At 33.9% G+C, this 16561-nt stretch overlaps 1 protein-coding gene across 1 annotated transcript; it reads right to left on the bottom strand.

Moving 5' to 3' along the window:
• Positions 1–1775: 1775 nt before the first annotated feature.
• On the bottom strand, positions 1776–4605 carry LOC145051556 (amino acid permease 6-like). The gene is made up of 7 exons (XM_078999473.1): positions 4420–4605; positions 3988–4215; positions 3338–3431; positions 3035–3249; positions 2810–2949; positions 2442–2669; positions 1776–2353 (listed from the first exon to the last, which is right to left on the bottom strand). The coding sequence occupies exons 1-7, from the start codon at positions 4499–4501 to the stop codon at positions 1943–1945; spliced, it is 1398 nt and encodes a 465-aa protein (XP_078855599.1). The 5' UTR covers positions 4502–4605; the 3' UTR covers positions 1776–1942.
• Between the last annotated feature and the right edge of the window lie 11956 nt (positions 4606–16561).

Genomic DNA, 16561 nt, shown 5'->3' with positions numbered 1-16561 from the left:
AACAATAAATACCTCTTTCCTATTCTGAATATATTTTAGTTGGCCATTTGTAAATAACTAAATATAGATGCTTAAAATTAAATAATTGATCTAATGTTAATATATTAAATATGGTCTATTAAAAATAAATTAAGAATCAATTATGTTTTAGTTTGTAATTTGTATTATACTGATTATTGATATCTAAAAATAACATTTAGATATGTTATTTTACTTTTTATTTATTTCTGAAACTTTAATACGTAGAGTCCTATACATACACACATACACAACTACATTATTTGTTCCAAAGTTTTATTTTAACTACTTACTAAAGCTTATCACCAATAATGTTTATACATACAAAGTTACCGACGAGAGTAGGAGAGTGTGGTGAGTTATAGTTACATCACAAAAATAGAGAATATGGTGAGTTGTATCTTAACTTTGGCGGAGATGAGAGAATGCACAACAAACACATTATTATTGTCGGCAATTCGCTCAAACGATGAGAGAGAGAGAGAGAGAGAGAGAGAGAGAGAGAGATCCGACTGAACATAACAATGAAGAGGACAAAGAAAAAGAAGTTTGGTGAGTTACATGGCTGTGGAAGAGTTATGTTATCAAATCCAGTAAGATCTAGCCGAAATCTTTTGGTTTCAGCCGGATTCTGGTGAATTGAATGGTGTTATTGTCGTTGATAACATTTAGGGTTTTCTGTTCTTTTAAAATTTGAGGTTAATAATTGGTTTTTTGCTAATTTCTAAAGTTATTTATTGACTTTTTCAAGTAAAGTTAGTTTTTGATTTGATAACATCTCAAGTTGAATTAGTTTTCAATCTAACACGTCATATTATATAATTACATGTATTTAGCAGATAAAAGTATGGATATACAGGTAGTTTTTTTTATATAATTTGTATGTTACTGATTCTATAATGGTTGGTTGGTATTAACTAGATTAAAAAGCAGTGGGTCTATGGCAACCCCCGACTCTTTTATGTTTGGTCACTGTTATTGACACATGATCAGAAGTGCGAATGGAAAATATTTTCATTAAATATCAATTATCTAACAGTATGACTCACCAACAATATCTTGTGCAAAGAAAACTAAGACATATTTTTCTTGAGGCTGTAACACTGTATTGATTGGTTATGTAACAATATTATTGACCAACAATATCTTGTGTATTTAATAGTTTTTTATTAGTATAGATTTAATTACCTACTTATTCATTATTTCGTTTGTATTTATTTTGAAATTTTACTTCAAAAAATGCTTAATGTTATACCTTGATATACAACACAATGATTTAAAAAATGTCAATAGTTTTTCTATTAGTATAAAAGGAATTACTTATATATTCATCATTCTGTTTCTATTATTTTAAAATATTACTTTAAAAGGCGATTAATGTTTACACTTTTATATTAAAACTTTTTAATCAACTTGTGCAGTACATGAGTCTTACATTTAATAATTATATTAAATGTCTTCATATACATGACGTATATCGGATTTTCAAATACGAAGATATATTAAGTTTAAACAATTAATACAAAAGTTAAAAAAAAAACTTAATCTTGTTAATTTAATGAAAATTTAAAAATATTTTAAGCTTATGTTCCGGAGGCTGTAACATAGTAATTAAAATAACTAAATAAAATGATTGAAATTTCCTCAAGTCGGGCAGGTGGAGGCGAGTAAACGGAAGGAGTCACAAATGAAAATGAAAACTGCTAATAAGGACGAAAATATAAATTTTGGAACCATAAGAACCAAAATCCCAATAAATGGCTAGTTTGCTCTTTTACTTATCTATGTTTTTCCATATAATGATATGATTCCAGTTGCTCGTTGAAGTTATAGAAATATAATACATGATTCTAAACCTTTGGTTAAACCATGTTATATCATTATTCTTAAACTACCAAGGCAAAAAAAAAGAACTAAGACCTAATTAAGATGCTGATCGAAAGAGCTTGAAGGTCTTAACTGAGACTACAAGGCCTCGAATAGATCCAATAGCAGCAAGAAGTGATACAAGCAAGCACACGAAACTGAGTACCTTCAACCAAATCCAGGTGAAAGAATTCCGCCGAACCTTCGCCTGAGAAATGTACATTTCTATTGGGAAATACACCGACAATGGCCAGAATGTCGTTGAGCCAATAAGCGCTAGAAAATCATTAAAGAATGGGAAAATCATGGCAACCAGCGTTGCTAGTATCACGTAGGTAGTCCTCCAGACTAACCTGAAAGGATTAATCCTGAAGCAACCAATGATGTATACCTTGTTCACGAACTCACTTTCTGGCCATTTTCTACGATTCCAATTCTCCACAAATGCAAAAAAAGGTTGGACTATCACCTACAAAATGTCAAAAAGAATGAATATTTTGAAAAATGTCAATTTTCTCTAGACATAATATGCTAATCAAGAGAATTAGATTAGGTACCTGATAAGCACCAACAAGGTGAATAACAATGCACATGTTTCCAATGTCAATGAGCCAAAATGGTTCATAGAAACCGAATCCTGTCAAGTAATTTCCAGGCGCGTCGTTGCCAAATGCAGCGTATCCAAGTAGCCCACATAGCATGTAGAAGGATGTAGAAGCTGATATTCCAATGGTTGTAGCCGTTTTCATGACTTTGTTTTCTGGAGGACTTGATTTCAGTGTGTCCTACATTCGGAAAGAAATCTATCAGTTTCTCTGTGTGTGTGTATATATATATATATATATATATATATATATATATATATATATATATATATATATATATATATAGAGAGAGAGAGAGAGAGAGAGAGAGAGAGAGAGACCTGTATCTCAATGAGAACTGCACAGAAAGAATAAGCAAAAGCAATGTCACCAACGGCACAAAAGGTGTTCCACATTTTGTCCATATTTGATATATTTGTCCTAGTTGGTATCCAAAGGCTTGTGTTTGGATGTGCACCTCCTTTATAATACACAAATTACCATTCAGGCAAACATTCCAATATTTTATTTGATATTAATTAAGATAGGTTTGAATGACGCATGACCTGCAATTTTGGCAATGGAGAGACCAATGCCAATGCTAGAATAAGCAAAAGACATGATGGTGGCGACTATGGAAATGAAGGACAGCTTGTGGAAGTCTGGTATTTGGCTTAGAATGATCTCGATACATGCAAAGATTATCAAATATTGAGTATTCAATGTGTGACACTCCTTGTCGTGGCCGTATTTATGAAAACAGTTTGATCGTTTAATCGCCCTGTTTAAACAAATTAATTAAGTTAGCAATTTCAAGTACATAATTACTAAATTGGATGAGGACATTTAATCTGGTTTGTAATTCTTACGCCATGCTGATTGACGACGTGATGGTGTATCCAATACTTACACCAACAAGAGTTTGGTATTGAGCTATCCCACAGAACCTGTACTTAAGTCCTCCTACGAAACATGGTGAAAGATTCTTCAAGGTATATTACAAATCCAAAGGAGTTTTTTGTAAATCCACAATATAAATTTATGCATCAAAATAACAAAGTTAATTAAAATTTTGTTAAGGATTTTAAGTTTTAACATTATTATCTTGTTTCTTTTTTACTTAATAGGAACCAAACTAATATATATATATATATATATATATATATATATATATATATATATATATATATATAAAAGAAAAACAAAATATCAAATTACGGGTAATATGATCTTTTAAACCATAAGAATGCACCTTTTTAAATTTTAAAAAGTTGGACTAAAAATATGAATCTGACTTACCAAAACTGTAATTTATACTTTATAAAATCATCCATATATTGATTCCACCATATCACTCGAAGACTCGAAGTTAGAGAAATGGTCTATAAAAAATAAATAAATAAAGACAAAATTTATCATGGGTAAAAAAATCAAGGAAGCCTATTGTATACCTACTTCGGTAAAAATCGTAAAATCAAGACAATATGGCATAATTTGCCCAAATGAAAATGAAATTTACCAAGGTTAGTCTTGACGGCTTGCATGTAGTTGTAGTTTCGAGCACCATTAACAGAAGATCGATAGCAGTCGGCAAGCAAGGTGCAAGTGAACCAAGAGATGGCTGCGAACACTACAAGAAAAGTAGTCCCTACAATCCAACCCAGTTGAGCTAAACACCATGTCAGTGACAACACTCCTGATCCTACGACTGCTGTTATTATATGTGCACTTGCAGTTATCCATGTCCCTTCACAACCAATAATACAATACGATATTTTAATTAGAAATTATGGCATGACAATCTGTTACCTCTAACTACAAGTACAAAAAAGAAATTATATATATATATATATATATATATATATATATATATATATATATATATATATATATATATATATATATTAAAGACAATGCATAAAAAATTAACGAAAGACTTTCATATGTATACCTGTTCTTCTAGGTTTTCCATCATCATCAAACTCTAGATTGGCGTCTCCTTTTTCTAATGAAAAACTTTCTTCCTTTTCCATCCCTCTCACTCTCAATGTTGTTGAATGGGAGGGGAATAGTGAGAGTGTGAGGAAGAAGAACAAGAACAAGGACAAGCAAAAGAAGAAGAAGAAGAAGAAGAAGAAGAAGAAGAAGGCAATAATAATTGACATGAGAACATATATTAATAGGCATAGTTGGTCCACAACAGTACCTCTAGTAATTTAATAGGGGAGTTACTCCCCGTTTGTATCTTGTGAGTTAATAAGCTATTGTAATATTACAAATAACAATGGCCACGTGGAAATATATTGGGATGTGTACAACTAGTTTTAATTTGATCTGATTTACTAGTTAAGATTAGGGGTGCAAACGAGCCGAGCCGAGCCCGAGTCTGGTCAGGTTCGGCTCAAGCTCGTTTAAGTTATACAAGGCTCGAGCTCGAGCTCGGCTCGATTCGAGCTTCTTGTATTAAGCTCGGCTCGAGCTCGTAAATAATTATACAAGATCGACTCGGGCTCGGCTCGTTTTTTGTCTAACGTGCCTAAATAAGCTTAAGCTCGGCTCGAGCTCGTTAAGAAGCTCGTTTACTAATACCTTAAATCCCTAATCCCCAAATATCTTTTTATTTTAATATATAATAATAATAATAAATTATTTTATATAAAGACTCGTTTAGGCTCGCGAGCCTAATCAAGCTTAGTGACATAGGCTCGAGCTCGAGCTCGTTTAATAAACGAGCTTAATATTAAGCTCGAGCTCAGCTCGGGCTCGTTTAAAATCGATTTCGATTCGAGCTTTTAACGATCCAATCTCGAGTAGCTCGCGAGTAGCGTGACTCGTTTGCACCTCTAGTTAAGATTGTTTGATATACTTAATTTTAACATCTTTATATGTCTCTTAACATTTTTTGATCCCATTAATTTATAAGATTCATGAATAATGTCTCGTTTACATACACCGCAAAGCTTTGGGTATCTCAACTAAGGCCAAAAGCGATATACATTGTACAAGCCATGTTGGTAGTGAGGTGCAGTGGCGGATCCAGAATAAATATCAACATAGGTCCACCATATAACCAACAATAGTCCCTTCCGGCGACGATGGTCGAAGATCCCTCAGGCAACTAGCATTCCTCCGGCAATGGCCGCGGGAAACATTCCTCTGGCATGGTTTCCTAATAGTTATAAAAGTAGATGGAGTTTTTGATGGTGTTTGTAAAAGAAATGAAAAAAAATCTAATGGTGAAAACTGAAATTGGGTAAAAATATATTCATTAGAGCATAAGCTTTAAATAAGAAAAGATGGTCAAGAGGGTGGACCATCTACATAATTTAAATAATCTTTTTTTTTCCTAAAAATATAAGATGGGTCTTATTTTCAAGTGGGGGCCATGAACCTTATTACCCCATTGTTTCTACACTACATCTGCCATTGGCCAGGTGGCAAGGCCACCATGATTATGCACACCATCACACCACTTTCGTTGTGCAACAGTCGTGGTGACTACTACTATAAATAGGCTTATAGGACCCGGGTAAATCAACATAATAACCCGGTTTTCAACCGGGTCTTATAGCCGGCAAGTCCTATGTGTTAAATGAAATAAAACCCAGTTTTAAAACCAGCTCCTATCGACACAGTTGTTTATAAAGCCAGGGTATATAAGAGGATTATAGAAGACAAAATCAGACCATACAAGGAGATTAGGTTGTGGTTCTATCGCATAAAATAGGGTCATATAACAAGATAGTAGCCCGGTTTTAATTCCCAAACAGGGTCATATAACGATTAAATATGCATCGGTTCCATTCAAATAACCGGGTCATATAGAGAATGTTGATCCTTTTTTTTTTGTTAAAATAACTATTGAGGCTTACATAAAAAATACACTATGTTACAATTAACCTACACAAGTATATAAATTGCATCCAACACATTCAATACACAAAGTATGCTATGATGAACAAATTATGTTAATGTAGACATGATAAATAACCAACCATTATAGTCATTGATATAAGGTATCACAAAAAGTTTTTGATTTGATAATTTCTTGCTGTATATAACTTACCTTGTTATCGCAATGCAGAAGTATTGTCCCATAATCAAGTGTAACAACTATCTTCCATCCTCACTGAATAACAAACACAACAAATAATTAGTTTTTTGTCTAACATTTCAAAACATATATATTAAACAAATAATTATTAAACTAAAAGTATAATGTTATATCGATTAACAACCAACCTTATATGCACTTTTAGACAACATCGTTCACATAATTATTCAGAAATTCTCTAGCCCACGTAGCAACCGTCATAACCAATGCCTTTTCCTCTAAGGGAGTTTTTTCATTCCAAAGGGTATCAAACTATATGAAATATAAAATTATAACTAACTAATAACATTTTAGATAATTTCTTGATACAGAATCAGTAAAATGACAATTTCGTCACCTACTAACAATTCTGTGTAGGAGCTTAAACCAGATTACAAGAAGGCTCTTAACAAAGAAGCTGAAAGATTCTACGTAATCTACAAAGGGCTACATGCCGGAATACATACAGACTGGGGAATTACAGAGACCTTCTGCAAGGTCGATAAAGTAACATGCAAGAAGTTCATAAATGAAACAAGTGCACGACTTAGTTTTGCCACCTTCAATGACGAAGCCAATCAGACCAAAAAACCTCTTCTAAAACCGAAAGTTCGGAAGATTAAAGAAGAACACAGAGACCAAAGATTTGACATCCCAAATGACGTCGAATATGAAGTCAACAACCCTGCAATCTCCTTTGAAGATTTTAGAATAATCTAGAGTAAAGCTAGAGCGGCATGCCCAGAGGATCTTATCCATGAAAGATTTTTCACAACTGATAAGAAAACCAAAAGTCTGTACAACTTCCTAGAAGGAGCAGATCCAAGATTAATCCAACAAGCCTTTTCGGCAGGATTAATAGACAACATCTATCCAAGCTGCAATTTGCAAGAACTAAGGTTCTTCCCAACCAGTATGATAGAAACCATTAAGAACTTCCCAATCAGAGTCATCCCCTCTCTTCCAGAATGGATTCAAGGAGCAACACTTACCCCTTATCACTATCTAGAAATAAATGTAGGCACTCACTGTCCTCAAAAACATATTCTTGAACATTTACATGATTTTCCAAATGTTTTAGAAGACAAAAAACAACTGCAAAGATTTCTTGGTGTTTTAACTTATGCTGAAACATATATTGAAAAACTTGTAGCCATGAGAAAGCCCTTACAGGCAAAATTAAAAAAAGATGTCATTTGGAATTGGTCAAATACTGATATAGATTACATCAAAAAGATAAAGAAATTTTTAATCCATTTTCCAAAGCTTTATCTTCCGAACATTGAAGACAGTTTAATTATTGAAACTGATGCTTCTGATGAATTTTGGGGAGGAGTTTTAAAAGCCAAAAATTCCAAAAACGAAGAACAAATTTGCAGGTACACCTCTGGCAGTTTCAAAGCAGCCGAGAAAAACTATCATAGAAATGAAAAAGAATTACTCGTTGTAAAAAGAGTTATTACAAAATTCTCTGTATATTTAACACCGGTAAAATTCCTAGTCCGTACAGATAATAAAATTTTTACGTATTTTCTTCGAACTAAGATTGCAGGAGACAACAAAAAATCAAACATTCATTTCATTGCATAGTGACCACTCGTCGAATACCCAACTTGGTCCCACTAAAATTGTGATAAAAAGCAAACATAAAAAAGAAATATAAAACTAAAACATATTAATTTGTAACACTCGGTTCATGGTATGTATTTTAATAAGAATTATTCACTTTTGCAAAGGGACTCGACGAGTTGGAGGTCCCAAACTCGTTGAGTAGAAACAAATTTTTGGGACGCGAGACTTGAAGTCTACTCGACGAGTTGAGAAGTCTCAACTCGACGAGTCGGGCTACCAGAGTGAAACCCTAATTTTCAGGGTTTGCACCATATTTAACGACCTTAACACTTCATTGTGTCCTCCCTCATCGCCTCCCTCAGTCCAACAAAACCCTAATTCATGATCTTGAGCCTTTTGAGTGTGTGTGAGTGAAAAGAGCACTCTTTGGTATTTTCTTGAAGGAGTGGAAGCTAGAAGTGCTTGGTTAAAGGAAGGAGCCTTGGATTCAGAGATTTCGTTGTCCAAGCAGCCTTACTGAGGTATAAAGTCTATACCTTGACTATTAATTTACTAGATCTCTTCATGGAGTAGTTTAGGGCTTTAAGGAGCATATTTTGGAACCGTTCATGGATGAAAGCATGTTTGGAGTTATGACTTCAGATCTGGAGCCTTTAAGGGACTCCATAGCATAAAGGTGCCAACTTTATGTGTAGAGGTCAAATGTAGTTGCGAGGTGTCGAAGCTTATTGATAGCTTCGTTAGTTTGTAATCTTATTACAAGGGCATCTTAATGTACAAAGTCTAGTGTTTTAGTCCCTTGTATTTTTTGTTCGCTTTCATCTTTCCTATAAATAGGGAAGTGTACTAGAGTAGATAAGAACTTTTCGCCTTTTTGCTAATTCGTGTAACCTTGTCTAAACACTTTGTACTAACTGAAAGCTAATTGGATCCAAATAGATTATATTTACTTCTTGTGTTCATCAATCACACCTTACTCTGATCTTGTCATTCAATCTCGATTTTATTGTAACAACATTTGGTATCAAAGCAAGATTTATACATAATTGATCTGTTTTTTCTGAATTTTCGCAATTGTTTTGAGTCTCATTCTAGATTTTAATTTTTCGCTCTTTTGCATCAGAAATTCATTCTAGATCTACTATTGTGAGTCGATTCTGCGGACTAGTTGCTAATTCGAATGTTCGATTGGTGATTATCAAAAGTTTTATCAGTTTAATTTTGTTCAAATTCAAGGTTTTCTCAAAAATATTTCGTACGTTAATGGCGAACTTCAACATGAACATGATGACGTCTTATTCTCATCTCCTTGGTTCATCGACTAAAATTCTAATGCTGATACCCGAGTATTATGATCAGTGGGCTGATCGGATGGAAGATTACTTGAATGAAATCGATGAAGAGTTATGGAGGTGTATTACCAGTGATTTTCATCCACCTCCTGCTATTCATAATATTGAAACTTCTTTTAATAATCAAAATGTCCAAGAGATTGCTAAAAATTGGTGAAGAATGAGAAGAAATGCATGAGTGAACTCAAAGGTGCTCTACCTCATGTTGTTTACATTTACCTTCGTAGTTGTAAAACTGCAAAAGAAATTTGGAACACTTTAAAGGAAAAATTTCAAGGGAATGAAAAGAAAAAAAATCAATTTAGTGAAAAATTGTCTAGTTGAATTAAGAGAATTCAAACAAAAAGATGGTGAATCTATAGAATTGTACTACGATCGTCTGAATGAGCTAATTTACAAGTGCAGTCGATATGGAATCACCAGGTCTACTATGGAGTTCAATCTGACGTTTGTTATGGGAGTTCATAATATTGAAACTTCTTTTAATAATCAAAATGTCCAAGAGATTGCTAAAAATTGGTGAAGAATGAGAAGAAATGCATGAGAGAACTCAAAGGTGCTCTATCTCATGTTGTTTACAATTACCTTCGTAGTTGTAAAACTGCTAAAGAAATTTGGAACACTTTAAAGGACAAGTTTCAAGGGAATGAAAAGACAAAAATCAATTCAGTGAAAAATTGTCTGGTTGAATTAAGAGAATTCAAACAAAAAGATGGTGAATCTATAGAATTTACAAGTGCAGTCGATATGGAATCACCAGGTCTACTATGGAATTCAATCTGACGTTTGTTATGGGAGTTCACAAGGAATGGCGAAACGTGAGCTTAATGGTGAAGACTCAACAAAGTTTTGATAACTTTTCATTGAATGATCTATACAATATGTTGAAAACTCATGAATCCGAAGTTACTGAAATTGATGAAGAAGCGAAGATTAGTTTGGGAGGTCCACTAGCTTTTGTTTCAAAAGTAGTTGGAAGGGAAGCAGAGAAAGAAGCTAATGAGAAGGAAGGTTCGGTTGATGAGGGGCTGATTGTAAATTTCGATGATGAGGCTATTGCATTTTACTCTAACAACTGAGTAAAGAAATTATTTAAAAATCCATTCAATGCAAGGACGAAAAATAGTGAAGTGAAAGGAAATGTTGTTGGGAAAACTAGAGCTGATGAAAAGAAGGAATAAGAGAAAGAGGTCGTGATAAAGAGGAAAAGAAAGAGAAAAAGCTTAAAGGCGAAGTTGGATTCGACTGCCATTATTGTAATGGGGCGAATCATATGGCATCTGATCGCATGCTTCTTCAGCGTGATGAGAAGAAGAAGAAGAAAGTAAAAGACGAAGCTTATTACGTGGAAAGGCTAGAAGAAGTTTGTGCAAAACCAAAGGGTTTGTCTTTGGTGGCCAAGGGAGTAGATGAAGAAGATGGCACATATAAAATTTGGTCATCAGGCTCTAACGATGAAGAGATGCAGAACCCTACACACGGGGCGATGTTTGATGTGCATAAGGAAGGAGAGGAAGAAAAGATAAACGAGAAGTGCTTTGTGACAACATCTTCGCATAAATCTCCAATGACTTCTCAGGTATGTTCTCTCTTACAATCTTTTAATATTCCTTCAAGTGCATATGATTCAATTTTATCTAAGTCAAATACTCAACTCTTACAAATCCAGAAGGTGTTAGATTTAAAGAAAATAAAAATCGAATACTTAGATATGCAAATCACAAATTTAATGTGCGATAATGATAGTCCTAATGCAGATGTTAAGCTTTTGTTAAAACAATGAAATATCTATTGTAACTCTGCAAAAAGATTGTATGGAAAATTAACAGCTTTGTATCATTCTTTAGACATTAGCAAAGAACAACATAGGAAAGTTTTGCCCTTTTTAGCATTCGAAAGGGAGAAAATCGATTCTATTTTCTATGATTGTGAACAAACAATTGCTAATTTTGATAAAGTTCCAGACAGTAGATATGCATGTCGAGTAGTGAAGATTGATGAATGTTTGAATGCTAATGAATTAGTTGATATTGTAAATGACACCTTTGTTAGATTAGATGTCTAAGTCCATAACTATTATTGGTATTTACTCGACCCGAGAGTAGCATGGTCCATTTGGGTTGCATAACATCAAGACAATTTGTTAGGATTGACTTTTGAGAAGAGGTTATATATGATTTATTAATATATTATAAGTTCTAATATATTAATATGAAATCATATGATTTAATTAGTATTGATCAAGAATTAGTTTGGAATTAATTTAGTGATCAAAAAAGACTAATTAAATCTATGGGGACTAATTATGGCAATTGATTATATTTATATGTGTTGGGCTTATTATCCATATTGGACTAAGTTTATATATGGATACATAAAGAATTGGGCCACATGAACCATGGATCATAAAACCCATGGGTATGGATTTGGGCTATACCCATGACCCTTGGAATCCTAAATATAAATATATGCTCCATAACCTAAAAATGTGTGCTTCTATTCTTAGAGAAAGATGGATAGATTTGGTGCATGGAATTCTCTCTCAAAATGTCATCCTATGTTCGAGGTGAGTTATGATTCCATTTGAGGTGCAAACCTTGGGGCACTAAGTTCTTAAAGGCCAAAGTCTTTCTAGCAACATCAACAACACCAAGAGGTATTTATACAACTTGTTTTATTATACATATTGTATTGGCATGCTAGTTATAGGCTTAATGCTTCAGAAACCTATTACATGTATAATTAGAGAAAAACATAGACCCAAGGCATTTAGGGTTGTATGTGCACAATACGATGTTGTAGTATACAAAATCCAATAGTGGTATCAGAGCCATGGGTTGTTTTCTATTATATTTGATGTTATTATTGGTTTTCGGAGCAAAAAAATTGAATTTTATGCATTCTGTCAGTAGGACTCGCCGAGTCCACTGGGTGACTCGGCGAGTTGCTTGAAGATACTCTTGGACTCGTCGAGTGCATCTAGGGACTCGACGAGTTGGCTGTCCTGAGTGCAGATTTTCAACTTTTTTGTCCTGTTTTGGATTAACATCATTACCACAAAATGTTTTTTTTTTCATAAAACTTGATTTTGATGCTATGTCAATGATTATCCTCATCCACATAAAGGATAATTGTCAAAGTTTCAAGATTTGATTTTGATGCTATGGTAATGATTATCCTCATCCAAAATGTTTTTGTCCTTAAGTTATGGAAAATGAAGAGTTTTTTTCTTTTAAAAGATTCATTAAAGTTCATAGGTTATGAAAAATGAAAGGTCTTGTTTTTAAATGCCATCATAAAATAGTTTTATGTCTTCCATAACTTGTCCTCAAGTTATAGAACTTGAAAAGTCTTCCATATAAACCATATTAAACTCGTAATTTGTGGAAACCAAAAGTTTTTGAATTGTTCAAAACTTGCCTTCAAGTTTTGGAATTTGTAAAGTTACCCCCCCCTATGTATACTTTAATTCGAACCCCTAGAATTTTAAAAGTTTAAAATTCAACCCTTATACTATTATAATATTATAGGTTTAATATATATATATATATATATATATATATATATATATATATATATATATATATATATATATATATATATATAAGAGTAAGTCAGTCTTACCGTTAGTAGGCCTCATTCACGAAGCCAGTATATAAGGGGGGTATAAGGTTACTGCCTATAAAATGACAATTTAATGGGTGTCCACTCTCACCCACTACTTTCTTGACGGGTGGAGGGTCGTTAGCCGAACGGGTAGGACATGACTTTATTTATTCCTTCATTAAAAGTATAATGATAAATATAAAGTAACTAAACTTTATTAAATTCCTAATCTTGGTTACTTTAGGAAAATGTGAATTTGGTGCTAACCCATGAAATTGCACTTTGCGCCTTGTTAATTCCTTTGTGAAGCGTGTGTGGTTAACCGACACACTAATCTGGGACTGACAATGTGTGGAAAAGGGTAGCTTCATGTTAATCATAGATCAATGGAGTGTGTGTGGTTAACCGACACATTGATTAGGTGGTTGTAACGTTAAGTGTACCAAGTTAATTTGTATGGTTATTCACTCCTTGTTTGTGATCCTCTGTATCCCAGTTACAAACTTGAAGGGCACAATCGAGATTTAAACATGTCATTGAATAGTTCAATGAATCTTAAAAGATCTAGGAGTTTCAATTCATTTAAAACCTAATGTTAAATTTCGTTTTTCATGGTGGAAATTGGTAAATCGTCATTTACCTACCTTCAAATATTTTGTAGTTTGGATTACGGCATCCCTCTTCCAAGTTATAAAATATTGTGTTGGGTCCTAGCCTTAATATTTCATATTGGGTGTTATATTAAGGACTAAATCAACTAAACTTGAATTTCTCCCTCATAGATGTCTAGTTATGACACCTATGGTCTTCCTTATCCTTTTGGATAAAGCGTTCCTAATGAAGATGATATCCCAAATGGTGATCAAGGTGAAAGATTAATCCCTTTGTTGTGCTTGGAAATCATACTTCACTTCCTCCACCTCCTCCAATTATTCTCCTTAACCCACAAGTTCTTGAAAATTTCAAGGTCACTCAATTCCTATTGGCATGCAGTGTCTATATGTACTCACATCTTGGAGATGAAGTCTCATATTGACAAGCTGGAAGAGTTGGGTGTCGAAGTCTCAAGGTAGTTGGCTATTGACTGGGTTCTTTAGTCACTCCCTGATGACAGATCACGACTTGACCCTTTTTTATTTTACCTATTTACTTGTTGTTGCTGAATCAACAATGATTTGGAGCGTTGGTAAGCTAAATTTTATTGGAAGTTCTACTTCCCAAACTTCCATGGACATTGACAATGGTAACATGAGAAATCCAGAAAAGCTTTCTCTTCCCAATGGAAAGGGATCGACTATAGTCAACCCGATTAACCAAATGGTAAAAAGAGAGAGAGAGAGAGAGAGAGAGACTAAGTCTGAGATAGTCCCTTGTACCATTACTAAAGAAGGGGCATTGGTTGCGAAGCTGCTCTGTTTACCTGAAAGTTCACTAGGATGGTAAAAGTCAAAAATTTGACTATGCTTTAGGTGAAGTTCACTATCTAACTCTATTAACTTCCTATTAGGAGATTCTTATTACATGATGTGACTAGGTCACATTTGATGTTTTGTAAAATCGGAAAAAGGAGAGAAAGCTTAGAAAAATAGTATGTTGAATCTGATCGCGGAGATGGATTTCGATCGCATGATTCGGAGATCAGAATTTTGAGCTGCTACTTAAGAGTTATGATAGATTGCTTAAGAATAGATAACAACATTGTTTTCATATGTGTTTGCATTGTAAGGAAAATTTTTTCCTCAAATTTTATAAAGAAAAGTTTTTATTTATTTTAAGTATCCTTACAATGGCATTTGTGAAAAATTATTGTTTATATGATTCCATTGATAGCAATATTGGAAAATGGATTTGATTCTTTTGTTGACAGTCCATGGAGTTTTTAACCCATGGATCCTATGGAAATGAAAGGTCATGGGTATTAGGGTTTACATGGATGTAACCCAAATCCACCATACTATATAAATAGGTCTTTGGCACATGAAATGGCACTAGTGTGTGTGAGAACAAAGGTGGGCCGATTTCTACAAGTGCATACTATTCTCTCAAGGTTTTCCAAGTTGTGTAGTGATTTGTGATTCCACTTGAGGCATCTATATTATTGGTACTAGGCTCTCAAAACTCCAAGCAATCTACCACAAGAAAATGTATGTTATTCTACTAAGGTTTTATATTACAGGTACCCCATAACATGCTAGTTAGGTTGAGAACTTTGAAAAATCAAATTTGAATGTATAATAGAGAAAACATATATCCAAGGTTTCTAGGGTTGCATGTACACCTTAGGAGTGTTAGAATGCTCAAAACCCATCAGTAGTATCAGATCTTAGGCTTGTTTTCATTATACTTGATGCAAATTGCTTGAAAAAGTCGAAAATATGCTCACTGTTCAGTGGACTCACCGAGTCCATGGGGGGACTTGACGAGTCCAAGTGAAAACTCATCCTACTCGTCGAGTAGGTTCTTGCACTCGGTGAGTAAGAGGCCCAGAGTGCTGATTATCGAGTTTTGTTGCTGGAAATGGACTAGAATTATTACCCTAAACTGTTTTGGACTTATATAATCTGTTTTTATGTGGTAATGATTATGCTAATCCATTTCAAAGGTTATTATCAAAATTTCAAGTTTTATATATGTTTATATGATTCTTGGAATTGTTGGTATGAATGTTCATGCTTATGAGTCTTAGTAGATCATAGGAATTATTTGCAAATTGTTTGTTAGTGTAATTCTCACTACTAGAAAACAGCCCTTTAATGACGCGCAAACAATGACACGCAGTGATTTACGATACGCAAAAGCGTGTGCCCTAAAAATAATGTTATCTCTTCTAAAATTTAAAGGATAGTGGACACGCTTTTGTGCGTGCCCTAAAATTAATGTCGAACAAAAAAAAAATAAAAACACGGAGGGCACTTATTTAAAAATGAGTGTCATCTAGAAATGTTGTTTTATATTTTTTTAATGAAAGGCGCGTTCTCTTCTTTTGTAGCTGGGGAAACGAAAATCCCAAAAGTTTGAAAGGCTGCCATTGTTACCCTCTACCTTATTTCCATCGTTCTTCTCTCTCTCTCTCTCTCTATCTTTCTTTCTCTCTCTCTCTCTCTCTCTCTCTCTCTCTCTCTCTCTCTCTCTAATACCCAAAAAAACCCTAATAACATCACCAATCCTCTTTTTTCCCACAACAAAATCGCAATATCACCAAATCTCTAATCCTGTCTTTTGAATAGATCAAACCCACAGGGGTTGTCGCCGAAAGAGATACAGCTTCATACGAGCCCTAATTTATCATCTGAATTCGTTAACTTCTTCAAATTGTTCTCAGACTTTTTTCTCTCTCTACATTTTCTTCTCCTTCATTTCTCGGTCCCCTGAAGTGTTGTCGCCGATTTCCTACTCCGGTAACCATCTTTGGCTACTAAAGCTACATATTCTCCCCTGTACATGTATCTATTCTGTCATTGAATAGAGGA

The sequence above is a fragment of the Lactuca serriola genome, chromosome 5 (assembly GCF_051521515.1).
Source record: "Lactuca serriola cultivar US96UC23 chromosome 5, Lser_US96UC23_V15, whole genome shotgun sequence".
NCBI classification, from domain to species: Eukaryota; Viridiplantae; Streptophyta; class Magnoliopsida; order Asterales; family Asteraceae; genus Lactuca; species Lactuca serriola.
The sequence above is the reverse complement of the archived record's forward strand: the minus strand, read 5'-3'. Positions and strand labels throughout refer to the sequence as shown.

Excerpts from the sequence above, each read along its gene's own strand:
- LOC145051556 (XM_078999473.1), bottom strand. The coding sequence starts at position 4,501 with ATGGAAAAGGAAGAAAGTTTTTCATTAGAAAAAGGAGACGCCAATCTA. Across the intron at positions 3,250-3,337 it reads ACGTCGTCAATCAGCATGGC|GGCGATTAAACGATCAAACT; the intron begins GTAAGAATTACA and ends TTGTTTAAACAG. Across the intron at positions 2,670-2,809 it reads CAGTTCTCATTGAGATACAG|GACACACTGAAATCAAGTCC; the intron begins GTCTCTCTCTCT and ends TTCCGAATGTAG.